Raw genomic sequence first — 21,471 nt, forward strand, 5'->3', positions numbered from 1 at the left:
ACTTGCTTACATATTGTAACTATGGTTCTAAATAATAAGTATATTGATTTTCTATATGTCTAATAATATTTGAGTGGAAATACAGAAAGTTTTATCAAAAAGGTTTAGTATTTTCATATCATGTTTCCCTCTCTGCATTACTGACCTTGATGTTTAAGAATCAGAAACATGTAGAAGCAGCACTGATCTTTTGTATTATCCTTTTATAAAAGGATTCTGAAGTAGGAGTACTCAGGAGAGGTTTACTCTTAAATAGCGGTTCTCAACCTGTAGGTCGCGACCCCAGTGGAGGTCGAACGACCAAAACACAGGGGTTGCCTAAAGCCATCGGAAATACATATTTTATTTAAAATGCTCTTAAACATCAATTTTATTGGAAATATATTGTAGAACTTAAAAAAGTTACAAAGAGTGGCATTGAAAATCTTTTACTATGTATAGTGTTCACATGTATGGCCTTTTTGGAGAAGTGTCTATTCAGATCCTTTGCCCATTTTGTAATTGGATTGCTTGTTTTTATGGTGTTGAATTTTATAAGTTCTTTATAAACTTTGGATATTAAGCTCATATCAGATATATCGGCAAATATGTTCTCCCATTCAATGGGTTGTCTTTCCATTTTGTTGATGGTTTCTTTTGCTATGAAAAAAGTTAACATCACTAATTTTTAGAAAAATAAAAATTAAAACCACAATGAGATATTATTTTATATCTATCAGAATGGTTATCATCAATAAATCAATAAACAAGTGTTGGCAAGGATATGGAGAAATGGGAACTCTTTTGCATTGTCAGTAGGAATGCAGATTGGTGCAGCCACTGTTGAAAGCAATATGGAATTATCTCAAAAATTAAATATAGACTGCCTTATGACCCAATAATTTCACTTCTGGGACTATATCCATAGAAATCCAAAACACTAATTTGAAAGAATATATGCTCCCTTATGTTCATTGCAGTTTTCTTTACAATAGCCAAGATTTAGAAGCAACCTAAGTGCCCATCAGTAGACGAATAAATAAGAATGCTGTGGTACATTTACATAGTGTATGGAATACTACTCAGCAGTAAAAAAGAAGGAAATCTTACCTTTTTCAATAGAATGGATGAATCTAGACAATATTATCCTAAGTAAAATGAGACAATCAAAGAAAGAAAAGTACCATATGATGTCACTTATATGTGGAATCTAATCTAATAAATAAGATAAAATAAACAAAATAGATACTGACTCATAGATATAGAGAACAGACTAACAACTGTTAGAGAGTAGGGAGATTATGGGACTGGGTGAAAAAAAATGAAGGAATTAAGCAAAGAAAAAATTTAATAGACACAGAAAATAGTATGATGATCACCAGAAAGAAAAAGGGTTGGGGGGAGGTAGAAGAAGGTAAAGGTGGGGGGATAAATAGTGATGGAAGAAGACTTGACATGGGGTGGTGAACACATAATACAGGTGATATATTAAAGAATTGTACACATGAAACCTATATATGTTTATTAGCAATGTCACCACATACATTGAATAAGTTCAATTTTAAAATGTTAGAAAGAAGATACCAGAAAATTTTTTATTTTAATGAAATATAAAAAAGTATTAATTCAATGTTTTTCAATTCCTATTCCCAATACCTAATTAGGCAGCTGTGTTAGGCTTTCTAGTTGATGTACCAGCTGTAAGCACTTTGCTTGATTAGTGTGTAAGCACCTGGCAGAGACATGTATGCATAGCTTATATAAGGCTATGGGGCTTGTGCTCGAGAGAACTTGGGGATTGTGGATCACCTGCTCACCACTGTGAAGGGCCATTTTGCTGTTTGTTTACCTGAGAGATGGTTTTCCCTGCTTGTGTGCTTGTCTGCCATTGTGAGACATTATTAAATGGAATGACCCAACCATTTCTGGCTCCACAGTTTTTCTACCACCTGCCTGCATCCAATGTGAACCTGCTTGGCCTCATCTACCATCATTACACTGATTCTGCAGAAGTAACCATGGACCACATTTGCATTTAAAACAGGATTTTGCTGGTTCCCTATAAGAATATACAGTCCTTCCTGTTGCATTCCAAACCCTGATGGTCTGATCCATGTCTTACTTCTCCATTCTTATTCTTTCACTTAAAGTTCTAGTCATAACATTTTACTAAAATTTCCTAAACAGTTCTAAACATCTGCACCATTTTTCACAAATTATCTCAGCCTACAGTGATATTTCTCTAGTATGAGTTAAATAATGTTTCCCCATAATATATATTGAAATCATAATTCCCAGTACCTCAGAATGTGATCTTATTAGGAAAAAATCATTACAGATATAATTAAGATGAGTCACAGTGTACTAGGGTAGATCGCTAATATAATATGACTAGGATTTTGAAACCCACCAGGTTTCTGGTCCAAGTTGATAGCACAGGAAGACCATGAACTCACCTCCTCCCATGAACACATTGATTCTACAGCCACAAACAGAACAATTTCTTTTGAAAAAGAACTAAGGGCTGACTAAAAAGCTTCTGCACAACAAATGAGAAGAAAATAGGTGGAAATATGGAAACACAATATATAGGAACCCCAGCACAATGACCTGAAGTAAGGAGGGATCACCAAAAAAAATAATGGGTAAAACGTTCCCTAACCTGATGAAAAAGAAACAGACATGTAAATCTAGGAAATGTGGGGTCCCAAACAAGATGAACCCCAAAAGACCCACACCAAACACATTATAATTAAAATGCCAAAAGTTAAAGATACAGAGATAATTAATATGACTGTTGTTTTTATAAGAAGTCAGCCACATGAAGACACAAACACAAGGGGGAATGCCATGTGAAGATTTTGAATAATTTGGGTTCAATATCAAACTGAGATTCCAAAATGGTGATGGAGTAGGAAGATGTTTCAACTGCCAACTCTCAGAACCAAATTGGATTAAAACTTAATTTAAGAGCAATCAACTTGAGCCCTGGCCGGTTGGCTCAGCGGTAGAGCGTCAGCCTGGTGTGCGGGGGACCTGGGTTCGATTTCCGGCCAGGGCACATAGGAGAAGCGCCCATTTGCTTCTCCACTCCCACCCCCCCATCCTCCCTCTCTGTCTCTCTCTTCCCCTCCCACAGCCAAGGCTCCACTGGAGCAAAGATGGCCCAGGCACTGGGGATGGCTCCTTGGCCTCTGCCCCAGGCGCTAGAGTGGCTCTGGTCGTGGAGGAGCAATGCCCCGGAGGGGCAGAGCGTCCGCCCCTGGTGGGCTTGCCGGGTGGATCCCGGTTGGGCGCATGCGGGAGTCTGTCAGACTGTCTCTCCCTGTTTCCAGCTTCAGAAAAATACAACAACAAAAAAAGAGCAATCAACTTGAAAAACCAACTTTGGATTAAACAGAGAGGAGTCTAAAACCAAGGTTCCCAGAAGAAGCCACACCAAGACTGGTAGGGAGAGCAGAGATGTGGAAAGGGCTGCACCATTCCTAGGAGTGAGCAGGGAGAGGGTCCAGAGGGACTCTCACTGCTGGGATGTTTGACCTGAGAGGGGAGGGTTCTCAACCCCAGGCGCAGTTCCCCAGCATAAAGCCTCAGAGCCTAGAAAAGGAGCCCACACAGCATTTGGCAGTGAAACGAGACAAGGTTTCTGTGTGAGAAAGAGACTGGAGGTCTTGGAGACTCAGGCTCTGTTTAAAGGGCCAGTGCAGAAAACCTTGTTCATAGCCATTTTCCGGGGGCTCTGGAGGAGGGAGAGCTGAGGTAACCAGAGCTGCATGAGGAGAGTGTAAATTTGGTGGCACAGGTAAAAACACCATGGTGGGATGCCTGTGCTGAGTTATCTTCCAACACAGCAGTTCCCATCTTTCTCGGGTGGAAAGAAAGTCCCTCCCACCCCCGCAGTATCATCCTAGGAGAAAGCAACTGCCCTACCCTCAGAAACCTCTCCTGCCTACACCATGAAGACTGGGTGGTTCTGAGAAGTCAGGAAGCAAGGGGTGTATCTGTGACTCATGTTTCTGGTGTTGATGCCAGAGCTTTCCCCTATAAGCTCCCTAGACTCTGACTGGTGATTTTGCCTCAGGCCACATGGGAGAATCAGTAGGAATTGGTCAGCAGTCAGACCACATCTCTGGGTCTCAGAGGCCACACTCATTGGACTCCTACGGCCACACCCTACTGAAGTCTGTGATAAATGTCTAGAGAGACAGACACCTCATGAGGAGGGGTGGAGCCATACCCACTACCCTTTCTAATCCCTGAATTGCCACAGGCTTTAGACTCTACCAGAGGTTTTATTTTAGTGGCCAAGACCAACAAGCAGCCAGCAGACAGAGGCTGAAAAAGGCGGGGTTCAGAGAACCTTGTCCTTTTAAGTGAAACTTTCCCCAGGCCCAGTTTGGGTAAAACCCAGCCTAGGAGTGCAGCTTGGTATTTCCATGAGCACCTGGGTCCAGCAGAGGCAGTCACAAACTCTGGATTGCTTGTAGCTCCAAGAAGACTGTTGAGGGTCAGTCATGGGCAGTGTCTCCCACTGGTATGCTCCGGGTTTCATCCAAAGAGGTCCAGGGCCAGCACATCAAGTGGCCAGCTGTGCAGAGCATAAGATCAGGACCTAACACCCCTTGCTAGTGATATGTAATAAGGAAGGGTTCCTCAAAACTTGTCCAGCTGAGGCAAGTTCTGCTTTCTGTGATCAACACCAACACAATAGCTAAAGTGCACTGGACAGGGTGGAGCTTCACAGTCAGACACATGGGTGCTGGATATCCTACCCTGCAGGGCTAAATTCCACAGGGGGAAGGGCAAGAATCTTGGAGCATGGACATTTAACATGTGGGTCCCCATTAGACTATATTTGGATCTAGTTGAGGAGCTTAGCCACTTTCTGAGGTGAGGGCACAGTCAGGCCTAGAAAAGGACCCTTGCAGTCTTCCTCCCTGAGACCAGGGTCTCAGCAGATTTAAGAACTCCTGCAGAGGGGACTGTTGATCCCACTCAATCTAAACCTGCTGCTTAACTTGTTGGAAAGAAATAAAATTGGATTATCCAGCAGTGTCTGAGGAAAGAGGCTCTGGAGTAGGGACCATTTTCCTCATCCTGAGCTACAGACCAAAAATCCCTGAAGTAGGGGGTCACACTAATATTGTATTCCCAACCTCAGCTTCCCTAACCCACCAAGCTAGATACCTGTAGGAGTGTTAGTTGGGTGTGGTCACTCTGAGCCCCCACTACAGTTTTTCTACAGAAGACTCTATGGGAAGACCAGGCAGCTGCAAGAGGAGGTGAAGGAGCTGAAAAGAGGAGGCAAATCTTACAGAGCTTGGGGCTTTTATAAAATTTCTGTCATCTCTAAGCAGGAGAAAGCCAACTCTTATACACAGGTTGGCCCTCGCATACCACTCAGGCACAGAAAACACAGACAGGTAGCCCACAGCAGGTTATAAACAATGGTTAATGCCAACCCAAGAAGACCTAGAACAAACACAACCCGTAGTGGGTGGCAGACAGCATCAACCCTAAACTCAGCTAGATACACAAGCAGCACATCCAATGGAGGAGTCTAACAGGCACCAGAAATTGTGGAGAATAAATGCACCCAACAGAAAAACACTGCACATAGTCTAATACACACACTAAATTTGACTCTTAGAACCAGCCAGCCTGAAGGAATAACTGCACTCATGAAGAGACCAACTGCATTCAATACTCACATACAACAGGAGGAAAAATGCTACACTCAAGAAGCATTCCTATAGCAAAGAACTCAGATGGCCTGGAAGTCAGTACCCTTGAGACCATCTTCCTCATAAATACAACACAAAAATTTCAAAGTCAAACAGTGTTACCTAACACACAGACAAAATAAGCAAAGAAATATGACCCCAAAAAATCAATAAGAGAAATTCCCAGATAAAGAACTAAATAAAATAGAGGAAACCAAACTACCATACACAGAGTTAAAAATACAGTGGTACCTTGAGATATGAACAGACCAACATACAAAAAAAAATTTTTTTTAATTTTTTTTTTAATATACGAGCTGTGACTCGGTCCGTATTTTTGTTTGAGATCTGAGCAAAATTTCGAGACACAAGTTGTGACTTGGGAATCTTCTGATAGTTGGCATGTTGGCACACATGTCCAGTATCAGCAATTTGATATATGAGTTGATTAACTTACAAGCTCAGTTACAGAATCAATTAAATTCATATCTCAAGGTACTACTATAATGATTTTGAGAATGATCAAGGATCCTAGAGACACAATGAATGGTAACAATGAGAACTTAAACAAAGAGATAAGCATGAAAAAAGATATTAAAATCATAAGAAATAACCAGTTAGAAATAACAAATACAATCCTCAAGAAAAAAAATTAACAAAGAAACAGCAGACTTAAAGGACACACTAGATCAACTTGATTTAATAGATATCTTCAGAACCTTTCACTCTCAAGCAGCAGAATATATATTTTTTACAAGTGTTCATGGTACATTCTCTAGGATAGACCACATGTTAGGGCACAAAAGTGGTCTCAACAAATTTAAAAATTTTGAAATGATATTAAGCATTTCCTCTGATCACAATGACATGAAACTAGAAGTCAACCACAACAGAAAAACTCAAAAATTCTCAAACACATGGAAAATAAATAGCAGGTTGTTAAATAACAAATGGATTAACAATGAGATCAAAGAAGAAATTTAAAAATTCCTAGAAACAAATGATAATGAGCATAAAACAACTCAAAATTTATGAGACACAGCAAAAGTAGTACTGAGAGGAAAGTTCATAGCACTGTAGGCATACTTTAAGAAGCTAGAAAAAGCTCAAATAAACAACTTAACCCTGCATCTAAAAGAACTAGAAAAAGAACAGCAAGTAAAGCCCAGAGGAAGAAGAAGGAAGGAAATAATAAAGATCAGAGCAGAAATAAATGACATAGAGGCTAAAGAAACAATACAGAGAATCCATAAAACCAGGAGCTGGTTCTTTGAAAAGGTAAACATGATTGATAAACCTATAACTAGACTCACCAAGAAAAAAAGAGAGAGGACTCAAATAAGTAAAATTAGAAATGAGAGTGGAGAAATAACAACTGACACAACAGAAATACAAAATATGGTAAAAAAAAAATACTATGAAGAACTGTATGCCAAAAAACTAGACAACATAGATGAAATGGACAAATTTCTTGAAACATACTATCTTCCAAAAATCAATCTTGAAGAATCAGAAAACCTAAACAGACCAATTACAACAAATGAGATCAACACAGTTATCAAAAACTCTCCCCCCAAAAAAGCCCTGGGACTGATGGCTTCAAAAGTGAATTCTACCAAATATTCAAAGAAGAACTAACTCCTATCCTTCTCAAGCTATTTCAAAAAATTCAAGAGGAAGGAAGACTTCCAAGCTCCTTTTATGAGGCTAGCATAACTCTGATTCCAAAACCAGGCAAAGACAACACAAAGAAAGAAAATTATAGGCCAATATTTCTGATGAATATAGATGCTAAAATTCTCAACAAAATATTAGCAAACCGGATCCAGCAATATATGAAAAAAGTCATATACTATGATCAGAGGGATTTATTCAGGGGAGACAAGGCTGATACAATATACACAAATCAATCAATGTGATTCATCATATAAACAAAATGAGAAAGAAAAACTACATGATAATTTCAATAAATACAGAAAAAGCATTTGATAAAATCCAGCACCCATTCATGATCAAAACTCTCAGCAAAGTGGGAATACAGGGAACATATCTCAACACGATAAAGGCCATCTATGACAAACACACAACCAATATCATACTCAATGGGCAAAAATTAAAAGCAATTCTCTTAAGATTAGGAACAAAGCAGGGGGTCCCTTCTTTCACTACTCTTATTCAATATAGTCCAGGAAGGCCTAGCCACAGCTATTAAACAAGAAGAAGAAATAAAAGGAATCCAAATAGGAAAAGAAGTAAAACTATTACTATTTGCAGATGATATGATAGCATATATAGAAAACCCTAAAGTCTCCATCAAAAAACTACTGGATCTGATAATGAGTTCAGCGAGGTGGCAGGATATAAAATTAATACTCAGAAATCAGAGTCTTTTTATACATCAAGAATGAACTGTCAGAAAGAGAAATTAAGAAAACAATCCCCTTCATTATTGCAACAACAACAAAAAATAAAGTACCTAGGAATAAATTTAACAAAGGAAATTAAAGACTTATACTTGAAAAATTATAAAACATTGATAAAAGAAATCAGGGAAGATACAAACAAGTGGAAGCATATACCATGCTCATGGTTAGAAAGAATAAACATTATTAAAATGTCTATATTACCAAAGCAATTTATAAACTGAATGCAATACCATTTAAAATACCAATGACATACTTCAAACATATAGAAAACATATTCCAAAAGTTTATATGGAACAACAACAAAAAAAAAAACCACGAATAGCCTCAGCAATCTTGAAAAGGAAAAATAAAGCAGGAGGTATCACACTCTCCGATAACAAGTTATACTACAAGGCCATTGTACTCAAAACAGCCTGGTACTGGCATAAGAACAAGCATATAGATGAATAAAACAGAACAGCGAACCCAGAAATAAACCCACAGCTTTATGGACAACTGATATTTGACAAAGGAGGCAAGAGCATACAATGGAGTAGAGACAGCCTCTTTATAAATGGTGTTGGGAAAATTTGACATCTACCTGCAAAAAAATGAAACTAGAACACCAACTTACACCATGCACAAAAATAAACTCAAAATGGATAAAAGAATAAATGTAAGCTGTGAAACCATAAGCATCTTAGAAGAAAAGATAGGCAGTAAGCTTGCCAACACCTCTTGCAGCAATATATTTGCTGATTTATCTCCATGGGCAAGTGCAGTAAAAGACAGTGTAAACATATGGGACTATATCAAACTAAAAAGCTTTTGTACAGCTAAAGAAAATAAGAACAGATTAAAAAGACAAACTACAAAATGGGAGAACATATTTGACAGTATGTCTGATAAGGGGTTAATAACCAAAATTTATAAAGAACTTGTAAAACTCAGGAAGACAAACAATCCAATCATAAAATGGGAAAAAGAAATGAATAGACATTTCTTCAAAGAGGACATACAGATGGCCAATAGGCATATGAAAAAATACTCAACATCACTAATCATTAGAGAAATGCAAATTAAAACCACAATGAGATATCGTCTCACACCAGTATGAATGGTGCTCATCAACAAACTAACACAGAATAAGTGCTGGCAAGGATATGGAGAAAAGGGAACTGTCCTGCACTGCTGGTGGGAATGCAGACTGGTGCAGCCACTGTGGAAAACAGTATGGAGGTTCCTCAAAAATTTAAAAATCAAACTGCCTTTTGACTCAGCTATCCCAGTTTTAGGAATATACCCTAAGAACACCTTTTAGCACTGTTCCAAAAGGAGAAATGCACCCCCATGTTTATGGCAGCATTGTTCACAATAGCAAAGATCTAGAAACAGCCCAAGTGTCAGTCAGTGGATGTGTGGATTAAAAAACTTTGGTACATATATACTATGGAATACTACTCAGCCATAAGAAATGATGACATTGGATCATTTACAATAACATGGATGGACCTTGATAACATTATATGGAGTGAAATAAGTAAATCAGAAAAAAACCAAGAACTATATGAACCCATACATAGATGAGACATAGAAATGAGATTCAGAGGTGCGTCCCAATAAGTGATTCAGCCGAGTCCCTGGCCAAGACCTCACCAAAATGCCATCTCAAATGGAACATGCCATGGAAACCATGATGTTCACATTTCATAAATTTCCTGGGGATAAAGGCTACTTAACAAAGGAGGACCTGAGAGTACTCAAGGAAAAGGAGTTCCCTGGGTTTTTGGAAAATCAAAAAGACCCTCTGGGTGTAGACAAAATAATGAAGGACCTGGACCAGTGCCAAGATGGCAGAGTGGGCTTCCAGAACTTCTTTTTACTAATTGCTGGGCTCACCATTGCATGCAATGACTATTTTGTAGTACACATGAAGTAGAAGGGGAAGAAGTAGGCAGTGCTGAGCAGTTCCTTCCACCCTGATAAGAGTTCTCCCAATGAGCCCCTTAAAATATCTCTGTCCCCCAGCTTTTCCCTGTATAAGGATTTCATGAGCAGATTGGGACCCCTAGAAAATATATAAATAAAATTCCCCTCCCATTCGACAAGAGAAAGAAAAGCCAATTAAAGCCAGATAAGCTTTTGATTTTTATATTGCTTGCATCCTCTTGCCCTCAATAAACAAATGTCTTTTTTAGTTAAAAAAAAAAATGAGACTCAGAGACTTGAACAAGAATGTGATGGTAACGGGAGGGAGGGGAGGAAGGTGTGGGAGGGGGAAGGGGGAGGGGCACAAAAAAAACAGATATAAGACGATGGAAGACAATTTGACTTTGGGTGAGGGTTATGCAACATAATCAAATGTGAAAATAATCTGGAGATGTTTTCTCTGAACATATGTACCCTGATTTATCAATGTCACCCCATTAAAATTAATAAAAAATATATAATATGCGAAATGAAGACTGTGCTAGACAGTATTAACAGCAGACTGAATAAAGCAGAGTATTGAATTAGCGATTTAGAAGACAAGAAAAGCATAAGCACAGAAATAGGGCAGCAAAAAGAAAAGACTCAAAAAAGCTGAGGAAACTCTAAGACACATCTGTGACAACATGAAGAGAAACAACAATGGCATTGTAGATGTTTCTGAAGGAGAAGAGAACCAACAAGGTATAGAGAACATATTTGAAGAAATTGTAGCTAAATATTCTCTAAATTGATGGAGAAAAAAATCACACAAGTTCAAGAAGCACAGAGAGTTGCAATAAATAGAAACCCAAGGAGACCTATACCAAAACACATTATAATTAAAATGCCAAAGTTAAGAGACAAAGAAAGAATACTAAAAGTTGCAAGAGAAAAGCAGTTAATTACCTACAGAGGTCGCCCCATAAGGATAACATTTGACTTCTCAACAGAAAAACTTTAGGACACAAGAGATTGGCAAGAAATATTCAAAGTGATGCAAAACAAAAACCCACAACCAAGACTACTTTATCCAATAAGGCTATCATTTAAAATTGAAGGAGAAATAAAAAGCTTCACAGACAAAAAAGGACAAAAGGAATTCATTACAACCAAACCAGTACTGTAAGAAATGTTTATGGGCTTGTTATAAAAGAGCAAAGAAAATAATTAATCGAGAAAAAGAGGATGTTGGGTTAAAGAATAAAATGGCAATAAATAACTACATATCAATAATAAAGTTAAATGTAAATGGTTTTAATGCTTCAATCAAAAGATATAGGATAGCCATATGGATAAGAAAACAGGACCCATATATATGCTGTCTACAAGAGACCTACCTCAGAACAAAAGAGACATATAGACTGAATGTAAAAGGATGAAAAAAAGTATTTCAGGGAAATGGAAATAAAGCAAGAGGTGAGGTAGCAATACTTATATCAGAAACAATAATCTTTAAAACAAAAGCTATAGTAAGAAATAAGAAAAGTCACTACATAATGATAAAGGGAGTTATCCAACAGAAGAATATAAATGTTGCAAATATTTATGCACCTAAAATAGGATCACTTAAACATATACAGGAGACTGTGATGGACATAAAAGGTGAGATTGATAGCAATAATATAATAGTAGAGGATTTTAATATCCCAGTAACATCAATCGATAGATCCTCCAGACAGAAAATTGACAAAGAAACAATAGCCTTAAACAACACACTAGATCAACTGGATTTAATTTATGTCTTCAGAACCTTTCACCCCAAAGCAGCAGAATATACATTTTTTTAAGTTCATGGTATATTCTCTAGGATAGAACACATGTTAGAACACAAAGTAAGTCTCAGTAAATTTAAAAATAATGAAATTATATCAAGCATATTTTCTGACCACAATGGTATGAAAGTAGAAATCAACTAAATTAGAAAAGCTGAATAACATTCAAACTCTCAGAGGCTAAATAGAATGTTATTAAATAACAAGTGGGTTAACAATGAGATCAAGGAAGAAATAAAAAATTTTCTTGAAACAAATGCAAATGAACATATAACAACTCCAAATCTATGAAACACAGCAAAAGCAGTCCTGAAAGAGAAGTTCATAACATTACAGGCATACCTTAAGAAGCAAGAAAAAACTTAAACAAACAACTTAGTCCTGCACCCATAAGAACTAGAAGAACCAATAAAGCCCAGAGGAAGCAGAAGGAAGGAAATAATAAAAATCAGAGTGGAAATAAATAACATAGAGGCTAAAAAAAAAGATACAAAAGGTCAATGAAACCAAGAGCTGGTTCTTTGAAAGAAAAACAAGATTGACTAACTTTTAACCATATTCATCAAGAAAAAAAAGGATCCAAATAAATAAATTAGAAATGAAAGTGGAGAAGTAATAACTGACACCACAGAAATACAAAGGTTTGTAAGAAAATGATGTGAAGATCTATATGCCCCAAAAATTGGACAACACAGGTCAGTGGTCAGTGAACTCATTAGTCAACAGAGCCAAATATCAACAGTACAATGATTAAAATTTCTTTTGAGAGCCAAATTTTTAAAACTTAAACTATATAGGTAGGTACATTTCTTATCAAGGTAGGGCCCGCACATGGTATTTTGTAGAAGAGCCACACTAAGGGGCCAAAGAGCCGTATGTGGCTCATGAGCTGCAGTTTACCGACCTCGGATAGGTGAAATGGATAAATTCCTAGAAACATACAATCTTCCAAAACTCAATCTGGAAGAATCAGAAAACCTAAACAGACCGATTACACCAAATGAAATTGAAATATTTATCAAACAACTCTCAACAAACAAAAGTCCTGAACTAGATGGCTTCACAGGAGAATTTTACCAAACATTAAGAGAAGAACTAACACCTATATTCTTCTCAAGCTATTTTGAAAAATTCGAGGGGAGGAAAAAATTCCAAGCACATATTATGAGACAAGTATAATCCTTATTCCAAAACCAGGTAAAGACACTACTAACAAAGAAAACTATAGGCCAATATCCCTGATGGACTTAGATACTAAAATTCTCAACAAAATATTAGCAAACTAGCTTCAGCAATACATCAAAAAGATCATACATTATGATCATGTGGATTTTATTCTGGGGAGGCATGGCTAGTACAATATTCACAAATCAATAGATGTGATTCATCAAATAAAAAAATGAAGGATAAAAACCACATGATTATATCAATAGATGCAAAGAAGCATTTGATAAAATCCAGTACTCATTTATGATAAAAACTCTGAGCACAGTGGGACTATAGGGAACATATGTCAACATAATGAATGCTATCTATGACAAACTGATAGCCAACATCATACTCAATGGGCAAAATTAAAAGTAATCCCCTTAAGATCAGGAACAAGGCAGGGGTGCCCCTTTTACCAATCTTATTCAACATAGTTCTGGAAGTCCTAGCCACAGCAATGAGATAAGGAGAAGAAATAAAAGGCATCCAAATCGGAAAAGAAAGTAAAACTATCATTATTTTCTGATGGCATGATACTGCACATAGAAAACCCTAAAGTCTCAGTCAAAAAACTACTGAACCTGATAAATAAATTTGCAAGGTGTCAGTTTATAAAATCAATAGTCAGAAATCAGTGGCATTTTTATACAGTAACAATAAACTGTGAGAAAGAGAAATTGAGGAAAGAATCCCCTTTACTATTGGAAAAAAAAAGTACCTAGGAATAAAGATATTCAAGGAGTTAAAAGACTTGTACTCTGACAATTATAAGACATTGAAAAAAGAAATAAAGGAGGATACAAACAAGTGGAAGCATATATTGTACTCATTGATAGGAAGAATGAAAATCATTAAAATGTCTTTGCCACTCAAAGCAATCTATAGATTCAATGAAATTTTTATTAAAATAACTATGGCCTATTTAGAATATATAACAAATATTCCAAAAATTTATATGGAACCAAAAAAGATCCAGAATAATCTCAGCAATCTTGAAAATAAAGAATAAAGTGGGAGATAATACACTTCTTGATATCAAGTTACACTACAAGGCTTTTGTGCTCAAAACAGCTTGGTACTGGCATAAGAACAGGCATATAGATCAATGGAACAGAACTGAGAACCCAGAAATAAACCCACACCTTTATGCTCAATTGATATTTGATAGAGAAAGCAAGAGTATAGAATGGAGTAAAGACAGTCTATTTAAGAAATGATGTTGAGAAAATTGAACAGGTACATGTAATAAAGTGAAACCAGACCGCCAACTTACACCATTCACAAAAATAAACTCAAAATGAATAAAAGACTTAAATGTAAGTTGTGAAACCATAAACATCTTGGAAAAAAACATAGGCAGTAAACTCTTTGATATCTCTTGTAGCAATATTTTTACCAATATATCTCTACAGGCAAGTGAAATAAAGGATAAAATAAGCAAATGGGACTATATCAAACTAAAAAGCTTTTGCACAGCAAAAGACACCATTAATAAAATAAAAAGACAACCCACACAATGGGAGAGAACATATTCAGCAATATGTCTGATAAGGGGTTAATAACCAAAATTTATAAGGAACTTCTAAAACATAACACCAGAAAGGTAAACAATCCAATTAAAAAAATGGGCAAAGGAACTGAATAGACACTTCTCCAAGGAGGACATATAGATGGCCAATAGGCATTTGAGAAAAGGTTCAATGTCACTAATCATCAGAGAAATGCCGATTAAAACCACAATGTGTTACTACCTCACATCTGTCAGAATGGCTCTCATTAATAAATCAACACACAATAAGTGCTGGGCATGTTGTGGAGAAAAGGGAACTCTCCTGCACTGCTGATGGGAATGCAGACTGGTGCAGCCACTGTGGAAAACAGTAAGAAGATTCCTCAAAATATTAAAAATGGAACTGCCTTTTGACTTGGCTATTCCACTTTTAGGAATGTATTCTAAGGAACCCAAAACACTGATTCAAAAGAAGAAATGCACCCCTATGTTTATTTTAGCATTGTCTACAAGAGAAAATATCTTGAAACAGCCCAAGTGTCTTTCAGTGGACGAGTGAATAAAAAAGATTTAGTACATGTATACAATTGAATACTATGCGGCTGTGAAAATGAAGGAAATCTTACCTTTTGCGATGGACCTGGAGATAATTATGTTAATTGAAATGAGCCAGGTAGAGAAAGAAAAATATCATATGATCTCACCTTCATGTGGACTCTAATGAACAGGGTGAACTGAGGAATGGAATAGAGGCAGAGGCAGGGTCATAGGGACCAGAGGAACAGAGGGAAGGGGGATGAGGGAACCAGATCAAAGAAGGTAAAGGGATTAGTGAAATTATATATACATAACACATAAATACAAATAACAGGACTGCAAATCCCAGAGGGAAGCGGGGGAGAAAGTTATGGAAAGGGGGCAAAAGAGGTGTAATGGTGGACACGTGTTTGGGGGTGAGGGTATTATACTGAGTGGGATACTTGAATCCATGTTAACACAATAAATTAAAATTAATGAAAACATTTTAAAAATGAAAAATAAAAGAAATAATAAAAATTAAACAAACTTTTTATTCAGATTGAATGGCAGACTAAGATCATTTCAGAATCTTCCCAGTCCAGATATACTGGTCATCTGTTACAAACTTTTTGTAAATGTAAAGCTGAACACACAGATAAAAATGTGAGATCTCCAGGTGTCACCAATAAAGAGGAAAGTGGAAACATGAGTGGTGAGTGAATGAATGGGTTTTGTGAATGTGCAGGTAGGCTGGAGGAAATTGGAGCAGGTGACAAACCCTTGGGCCCACTTGAAGAGATTGTAAATGAAATCTTGACTTTAGGCCAGAATACTAAACTGACTGTACCCTCAGGCCAGAAAATTCTCACCCTTGCATGAATGAGACTGTATGAAGACTTTCCCAATGGGATTTGGATGTGTATGGTTTTAAACTATTTTTTTTTTAAATTTCTGAAACAATGTTGACCTATGCAAAGGGCTTTACAATTTTTAACACACTCTGTGGTAAAGTGATTCTAATTCACATTTTAAAAAAATTCTGTAACTGGCCTGACCTGTGGTGGTGCAGTGGATAAAGCATCGACCCAGAAATGCTGAGGTCGCCGGTTCGAAACCCTGGGCTTGCCTGGTCAAGGCACATATGGGAGTTGATGCTTCCAGCTCCTCCCCCTTCTCTCTCTGTGTCTCTCCTCTCTCTTTCTCTCTCTGTCTCTCCCTCTCCTCTCTAAAAATGAATAATAATAATAATAATAATAATAAAAATTTAAAAAATTCTGTAACTGATGTAGCAACTAACTGTGTAGACTAAGGTTTTATGGGTTAAGCATAGTTGCCAATTTGCATTTCTTTTCCTACCTATTTAATTCAAAGAGATTAAGATTCAATGGAAAAAATACAAAGAAGTGGATTAATTTTCAGTAATTCATCAGAATCATTTCCAATGCAATTATACACAAATATAGTCATTAAAAAGTGAAACTCCTGGTAAATTTGCAGAAGCAGATATCAAATACTCCATAAGTGTTTGTCTTAAGATGTAAGTTTTTAAATCATATTTGGTTTAAACAAATTTCTCTATAGAGGTTCATGTTTTCTTTAAGGAAAAGTTAATTTAAAACTATTCAAAGAACGACTTGAGATAGTCCTGTTTAACATCCTTAGTGCTCACCCTAGAAATTTTAACTGGATTAGAAACAGAAGAAGCGCCCTGGCAGGTTGGTTCAGTGGTAGAGCGTTGGCCTGGCATGCAGGAGTCCCGGGTTCAATTTCTGGCCAGAACACACAGAAGAGGTGCCCATCTGCTTCTCCACCCCCCTCCTTCCTCTCTGTCTCTCTCTTCCCCTCCCGCAGCCAAGGCTCCATTGGAGCAAAGTTGGCCCGGGTGCTGAGGATGGCTCTGTGGCCTCTGCCTCAGGCACTAGAATGGCTCTGGTTGCAACAGAGCAACGCCCCAGATGGGCAGAGCATCGCCCCCTGGTGGGCGTGCTGGGTGGATCCCGGTTGGGCGCATGTGGGAGTCTGTCTGACTGCCTCCCTGTTTCCAACTTCAGAAAAATATTAAAAAAAATAATAATAATAAAATAAAAACAGAAGAAGCAAAGTTGACCCATAGTTTTGCTAATGTCATATCCTGATTTTAAAAAATGTTATGACATAAATTTTCATACTGCATTACCTTTTTTCTAATGATAAAAAGTAAGAAAAAGTTGAAATTCAAATGTGAAGAAAATGAATAATCTAAGAAATGGAAGTCCTTCAGCTTTTCTTCTGTATATTATACACTAATGTTACTATCTTATTTTTACAGAAGGATGTCATATAATACATACTGCCTTAAAATTTGATCTTTTCATTAAGTGATATCTCTTGAAAACTTTTTCATGATGCTAAATTCAGCTCTATCTTAATATGTTTAATGGTTTTATGCTACTCCATTAAATAGGTGTATAATAGATTTTCCCCTACTGATGAAATGTTAGCTATCTAACCTAAGCAGAAGTGAAAATTCTTATTGTCAAACTTTGACATTTCTTTCTGGAGGATAGCTATCTATATATTCATATTTATGTAGACAACAATGAAATTCTTAACATTTACCTTTGTGTTCTAAGCACAAAATCTAATGCTTGATACATAGTAGGTCCTCAATTAATTCCTACTGAATAAATTAATAAAAACTTATTTACCCTTATTTATGAATTAAAAAACAAGGAGATATTAAATATATGAAAATGACAGTGAACCCAGGCTTCTCACATTTATCCCAATTATTCTTTTTTCCATTACATTGCACTTGTTTGTGTAAAATATATCTCAAAGGAATTGCACAGTAGCCTTCATTTTTTTTTTCTGTATTTTTCTTAAGCCAGAAATGGGGAGAGACAGTCAGACAGACTCCCGCATGCTCCCGACCGGGATCCACCCAGCACGCCCACCTGGGGGGGATGCTCTGCCCCTCCAGGGCGTTGCTCTGTTGCGACCAGAGCCACTCTAGTGCCTGGGGCAGAGGCCGAGGAGCCATCCCCAGCACCCGAGCCATCCCCAGCGCCCGGGCCATCTTTGCTCCAATGGAGCCTCGGCTGCGGGAGGGGAAGAGAGAAACAGAGAGGAAGGAGAGAGGGAGGGGTGGAGAAGCAGATGGGCGCTTCTCCTGTGTGCCCTGGCCAGGAATTGAACCCGGGACTTCTGCACGCCAGGCTGACGCTCTACCACTGAGCCAACCGGCCAGGGGCTAGCCTTCATTTTTTAGTAGTAGACAAAGAGGCATGTAGCCTTTAGAAGCTATGTCTTTGGTTGCTACCTTTCTCTTTCCTCTCCAATTCTCATTGCCTTGCATATGTAAACAAGTACCACTAAACAAGCTGAAAATGTCAAGTCGTGTAAATATTTGTTTAAAAACTAAACCTGTCAGTAAGAAGTTTTCCTTAAATAAGACACTAAGTATAATTTTCATGAACCACCAATAAAGGTCTGATAATAGTATTCATGCTGCATCTGAAAGTGAAACTGGAGGAAAATGAGACCATCTGCCACTGCATAATTGAGCCCCACAGGAGGGACAGAAGCACTCAGAAAAGGGAAAATGGGAAATTCGTGACTTCCTGCCTAACAGTTCAGTCTAGACTGAACCACAGTTGTAATTTTCCAACACCAGTTTCTCACTAAAAGAAGATGCATTTTAATACAAAGATAATACTAAATGTTCCAAAACAGTAGTTAGTTTTGCGTAAGACACAGTTTATGAAACTGACAAAATTTGTAGCTGAGAACAGCATGTTATGCAGATAGAACAGAGTGAGTTGAGTAGTCTTGCTATTGGGAACTGACTCGGAACTGTAATGTAAAGCACATCACAAATTTTAGTGGAAGGAAGACAGTGTCAAGCTGCTTCCTCTTGCAGGAAAAGAATATCTTCTAATTGAAAAAAAACTAATTTACAAGGATGCTTCTATGGGCATCTCAACTCTCTGTTTATTTCTTGCCATGTGTGTTTAGTATGGAAGAGGTTGAAAAGGTAAACTAAGGGTCAATTAGCTTAGACATAATTGATAGTAGTCGATGAGATCCCTAGGGTTATGATTGCAGCTGCGGCACGATATACAAACTGAGGAAGCAGTAGTGTTCTGCTGCAGTGGTGTTTCTCAACTGGGAGTAGTTTCTCCCTCCACCCTACCCCATTCTAATATGGAATCTCTAGAGAAATTTTAGTTGTCAAAAATGGTGTGGGATGTGATGGAGAACAGTTACTAAACATCATACAACAACAGAAAATTATCTAGCCCCAAATGTCAGCAGTACTGCTATTGTAAAACCCTGTGCTAGATGAATGAACAAAACAAACAAAGTCAAGTATTTCTTTGTAATATAATTTATGGGTTGAAATGAGATAATGAAGAAAAAGCTAAGAATGATTTGGGATAAATATTAAATTGTGTTTGAAAAGTATACCTCAGTTAGAAAAATACAAATGCCATGATTTCACTTATATGTGGAATCTAAAGAACAATATAAATGAATTAACAAAATAGGAACAGACATAGATACAGAGAGCAGACCGATGGCTGCCACAGGGAGAAGGATTGGGGGACTGGGTGCAAAGGGTAAGGGATTGTAAAGTACAGATTGGCAGTTGCAGAATGATCAGGGAGATGTCAAGTCAGCACAGAAATATAGTCAATAATATTGTAATTACTATGTGTGGGAAAATGGCTGGGGTTTAGACTGTGGTCCCGAGACATGTCTTTTGTGCAGACTTTGGAACACTGGGTCTTTGGGGGGCAGAACGCTGCCCTTGCAAGCACTAGAAAAGATTGTTTAAAGAAAAACAGTTGATCCCTATGGCCTTTCCTTACATACTTGAAAGACATAGTTAACTACCCTTCTATGCACCTGAACCCAGGCTTTGTTAATTTACCTAATGAACAAAGAGACCAATAAATTTAATGAGGCTGCAGTGATCTGGGCTCTCAGTCCTAGAGTCCCCTTTACCCATCTTTCTCTGTATGTTGTGACCTTTGTGTGTTTTTCTTCAGTCCTTCAGCACCTTTCATGCACGCCCATGCTGAGCTGGTCTCCGCAAGTGGTGCCCGATGTGGGGCCTGACAAACAGGGACCTGCTGAACAGGAACCCGACTGGAACAGGGACTCAATTGGAACAGTGACATGATTGGAAGAAGGATCACTGGAGCGATAAGTAAAGTAAGGAAATAACTACTGGACCCTGAGGGGGAAATAGAGGCCTCAGTTCAGTCTGTCACAGAAAAGTGGTAAGGACGTCCTCGGGAAAATATAGGGTTACAATGGGGAACAGGGACAGTGTTATGAAATGCCATCCTATGTCTGTTTCTTAAAAAAATTGTTAAAGGCTGGTGGGGCTAAAACCAGTGAAGCAAAACTTTTAGAATCATTAGAAGTGATTGAAAACATTGTACCTGGTATTCTACTTTAAGAAGTCTAGACTTAAATGACTGGGAAAAGGTAGGAAAACAGTTGAAAAAACTACATACTCAAGGTGTTCAATTGCCGGCTACTATCTCTCAGACTTGGACCATAATAAAATTGGTTTTAGAACCTTTGCAAACTGATGATGATGATGATGATGATGATGATGATGATGATGTAGGTGAAGAATATGGGGAGGTTAAATACACTGAGCCTGAAAGTGCTCTGAAGGGTGACAAACCTTCTGTGCCATCTGCCCCTTTCATTGATTTTGTGGAAACTTTGCCGCCCCCCCACCACCTATTTTTGTACCTAGGGAGTTTCCACCACAGTATTAGCTCCAGAAAGGAGTATTATAGGCTCATAGAGAGGGAGATTTAGATGCAGCCTTTCCAGTAACAGTAACAGAGAGAGTGGTTCCTGAGGTGGATCCCCAAAATTCTGATGGGGTTTATGAATTTACCCTTGAGCCATTTTTTTTAAATATTGAAAGAATTGAAATTAGCCATACAACAATATGGAACTAATTCTCCTTTCACTTACGGCCTAATTCAGGGTCTTGCTAAAGGTTCTGGTTGATTGGAACACTGGCTTGGACTGTATTAAGTTCTGGGGAATTTCTACAATTTAAGACTTGGTGGTATGACCATGCCAAAACTCAAACCTCATATAATAGAGCCCATAACATTCCCATTTCAGTAGAACAACTGATGGACTCTGGAGCATGTCCCAAGTCAACTACTTATGATTTATCAGGCCATTACCCAAATTGGGAGATGTTGCTTGTGAGCTTGGGAGAAAATTGAATCTAAGGGACAGGCAGTTGTCTCTTTCAAAAGGTATTGCAAGGAGCTCTATACTAAATTTATTGCCCAGTTCCAAGAGGCTAAAAAACATATCACCAATGTTGAAGCTACTGATACTACACTCCAATTAGTAGC

At 37.7% G+C, this 21,471-nt stretch overlaps 1 protein-coding gene across 1 annotated transcript; it reads left to right on the forward strand.

Moving 5' to 3' along the window:
• The first annotated feature begins 9,746 nt into the window (after positions 1 to 9,746).
• LOC136323110 (protein S100-A10-like) lies at positions 9,747 to 10,310 on the forward strand. Its single transcript, XM_066254917.1, has one exon. The coding sequence runs from the start codon at positions 9,768 to 9,770 to the stop codon at positions 10,044 to 10,046; it is 279 nt and encodes a 92-aa protein (XP_066111014.1). The 5' UTR covers positions 9,747 to 9,767; the 3' UTR covers positions 10,047 to 10,310.
• The last annotated feature ends 11,161 nt before the right edge of the window (positions 10,311 to 21,471 follow it).

Source organism: Saccopteryx bilineata, chromosome 2 (assembly GCF_036850765.1).
Source record: "Saccopteryx bilineata isolate mSacBil1 chromosome 2, mSacBil1_pri_phased_curated, whole genome shotgun sequence".
NCBI lineage: Eukaryota > Metazoa > Chordata > Mammalia > Chiroptera > Emballonuridae > Saccopteryx > Saccopteryx bilineata.

What these genes read in the sequence shown, in the direction of transcription:
- LOC136323110 (XM_066254917.1), top strand. Translation starts at nt 9,768, where the DNA reads ATGCCATCTCAAATGGAACATGCCATGGAAACCATGATGTTCACATTT.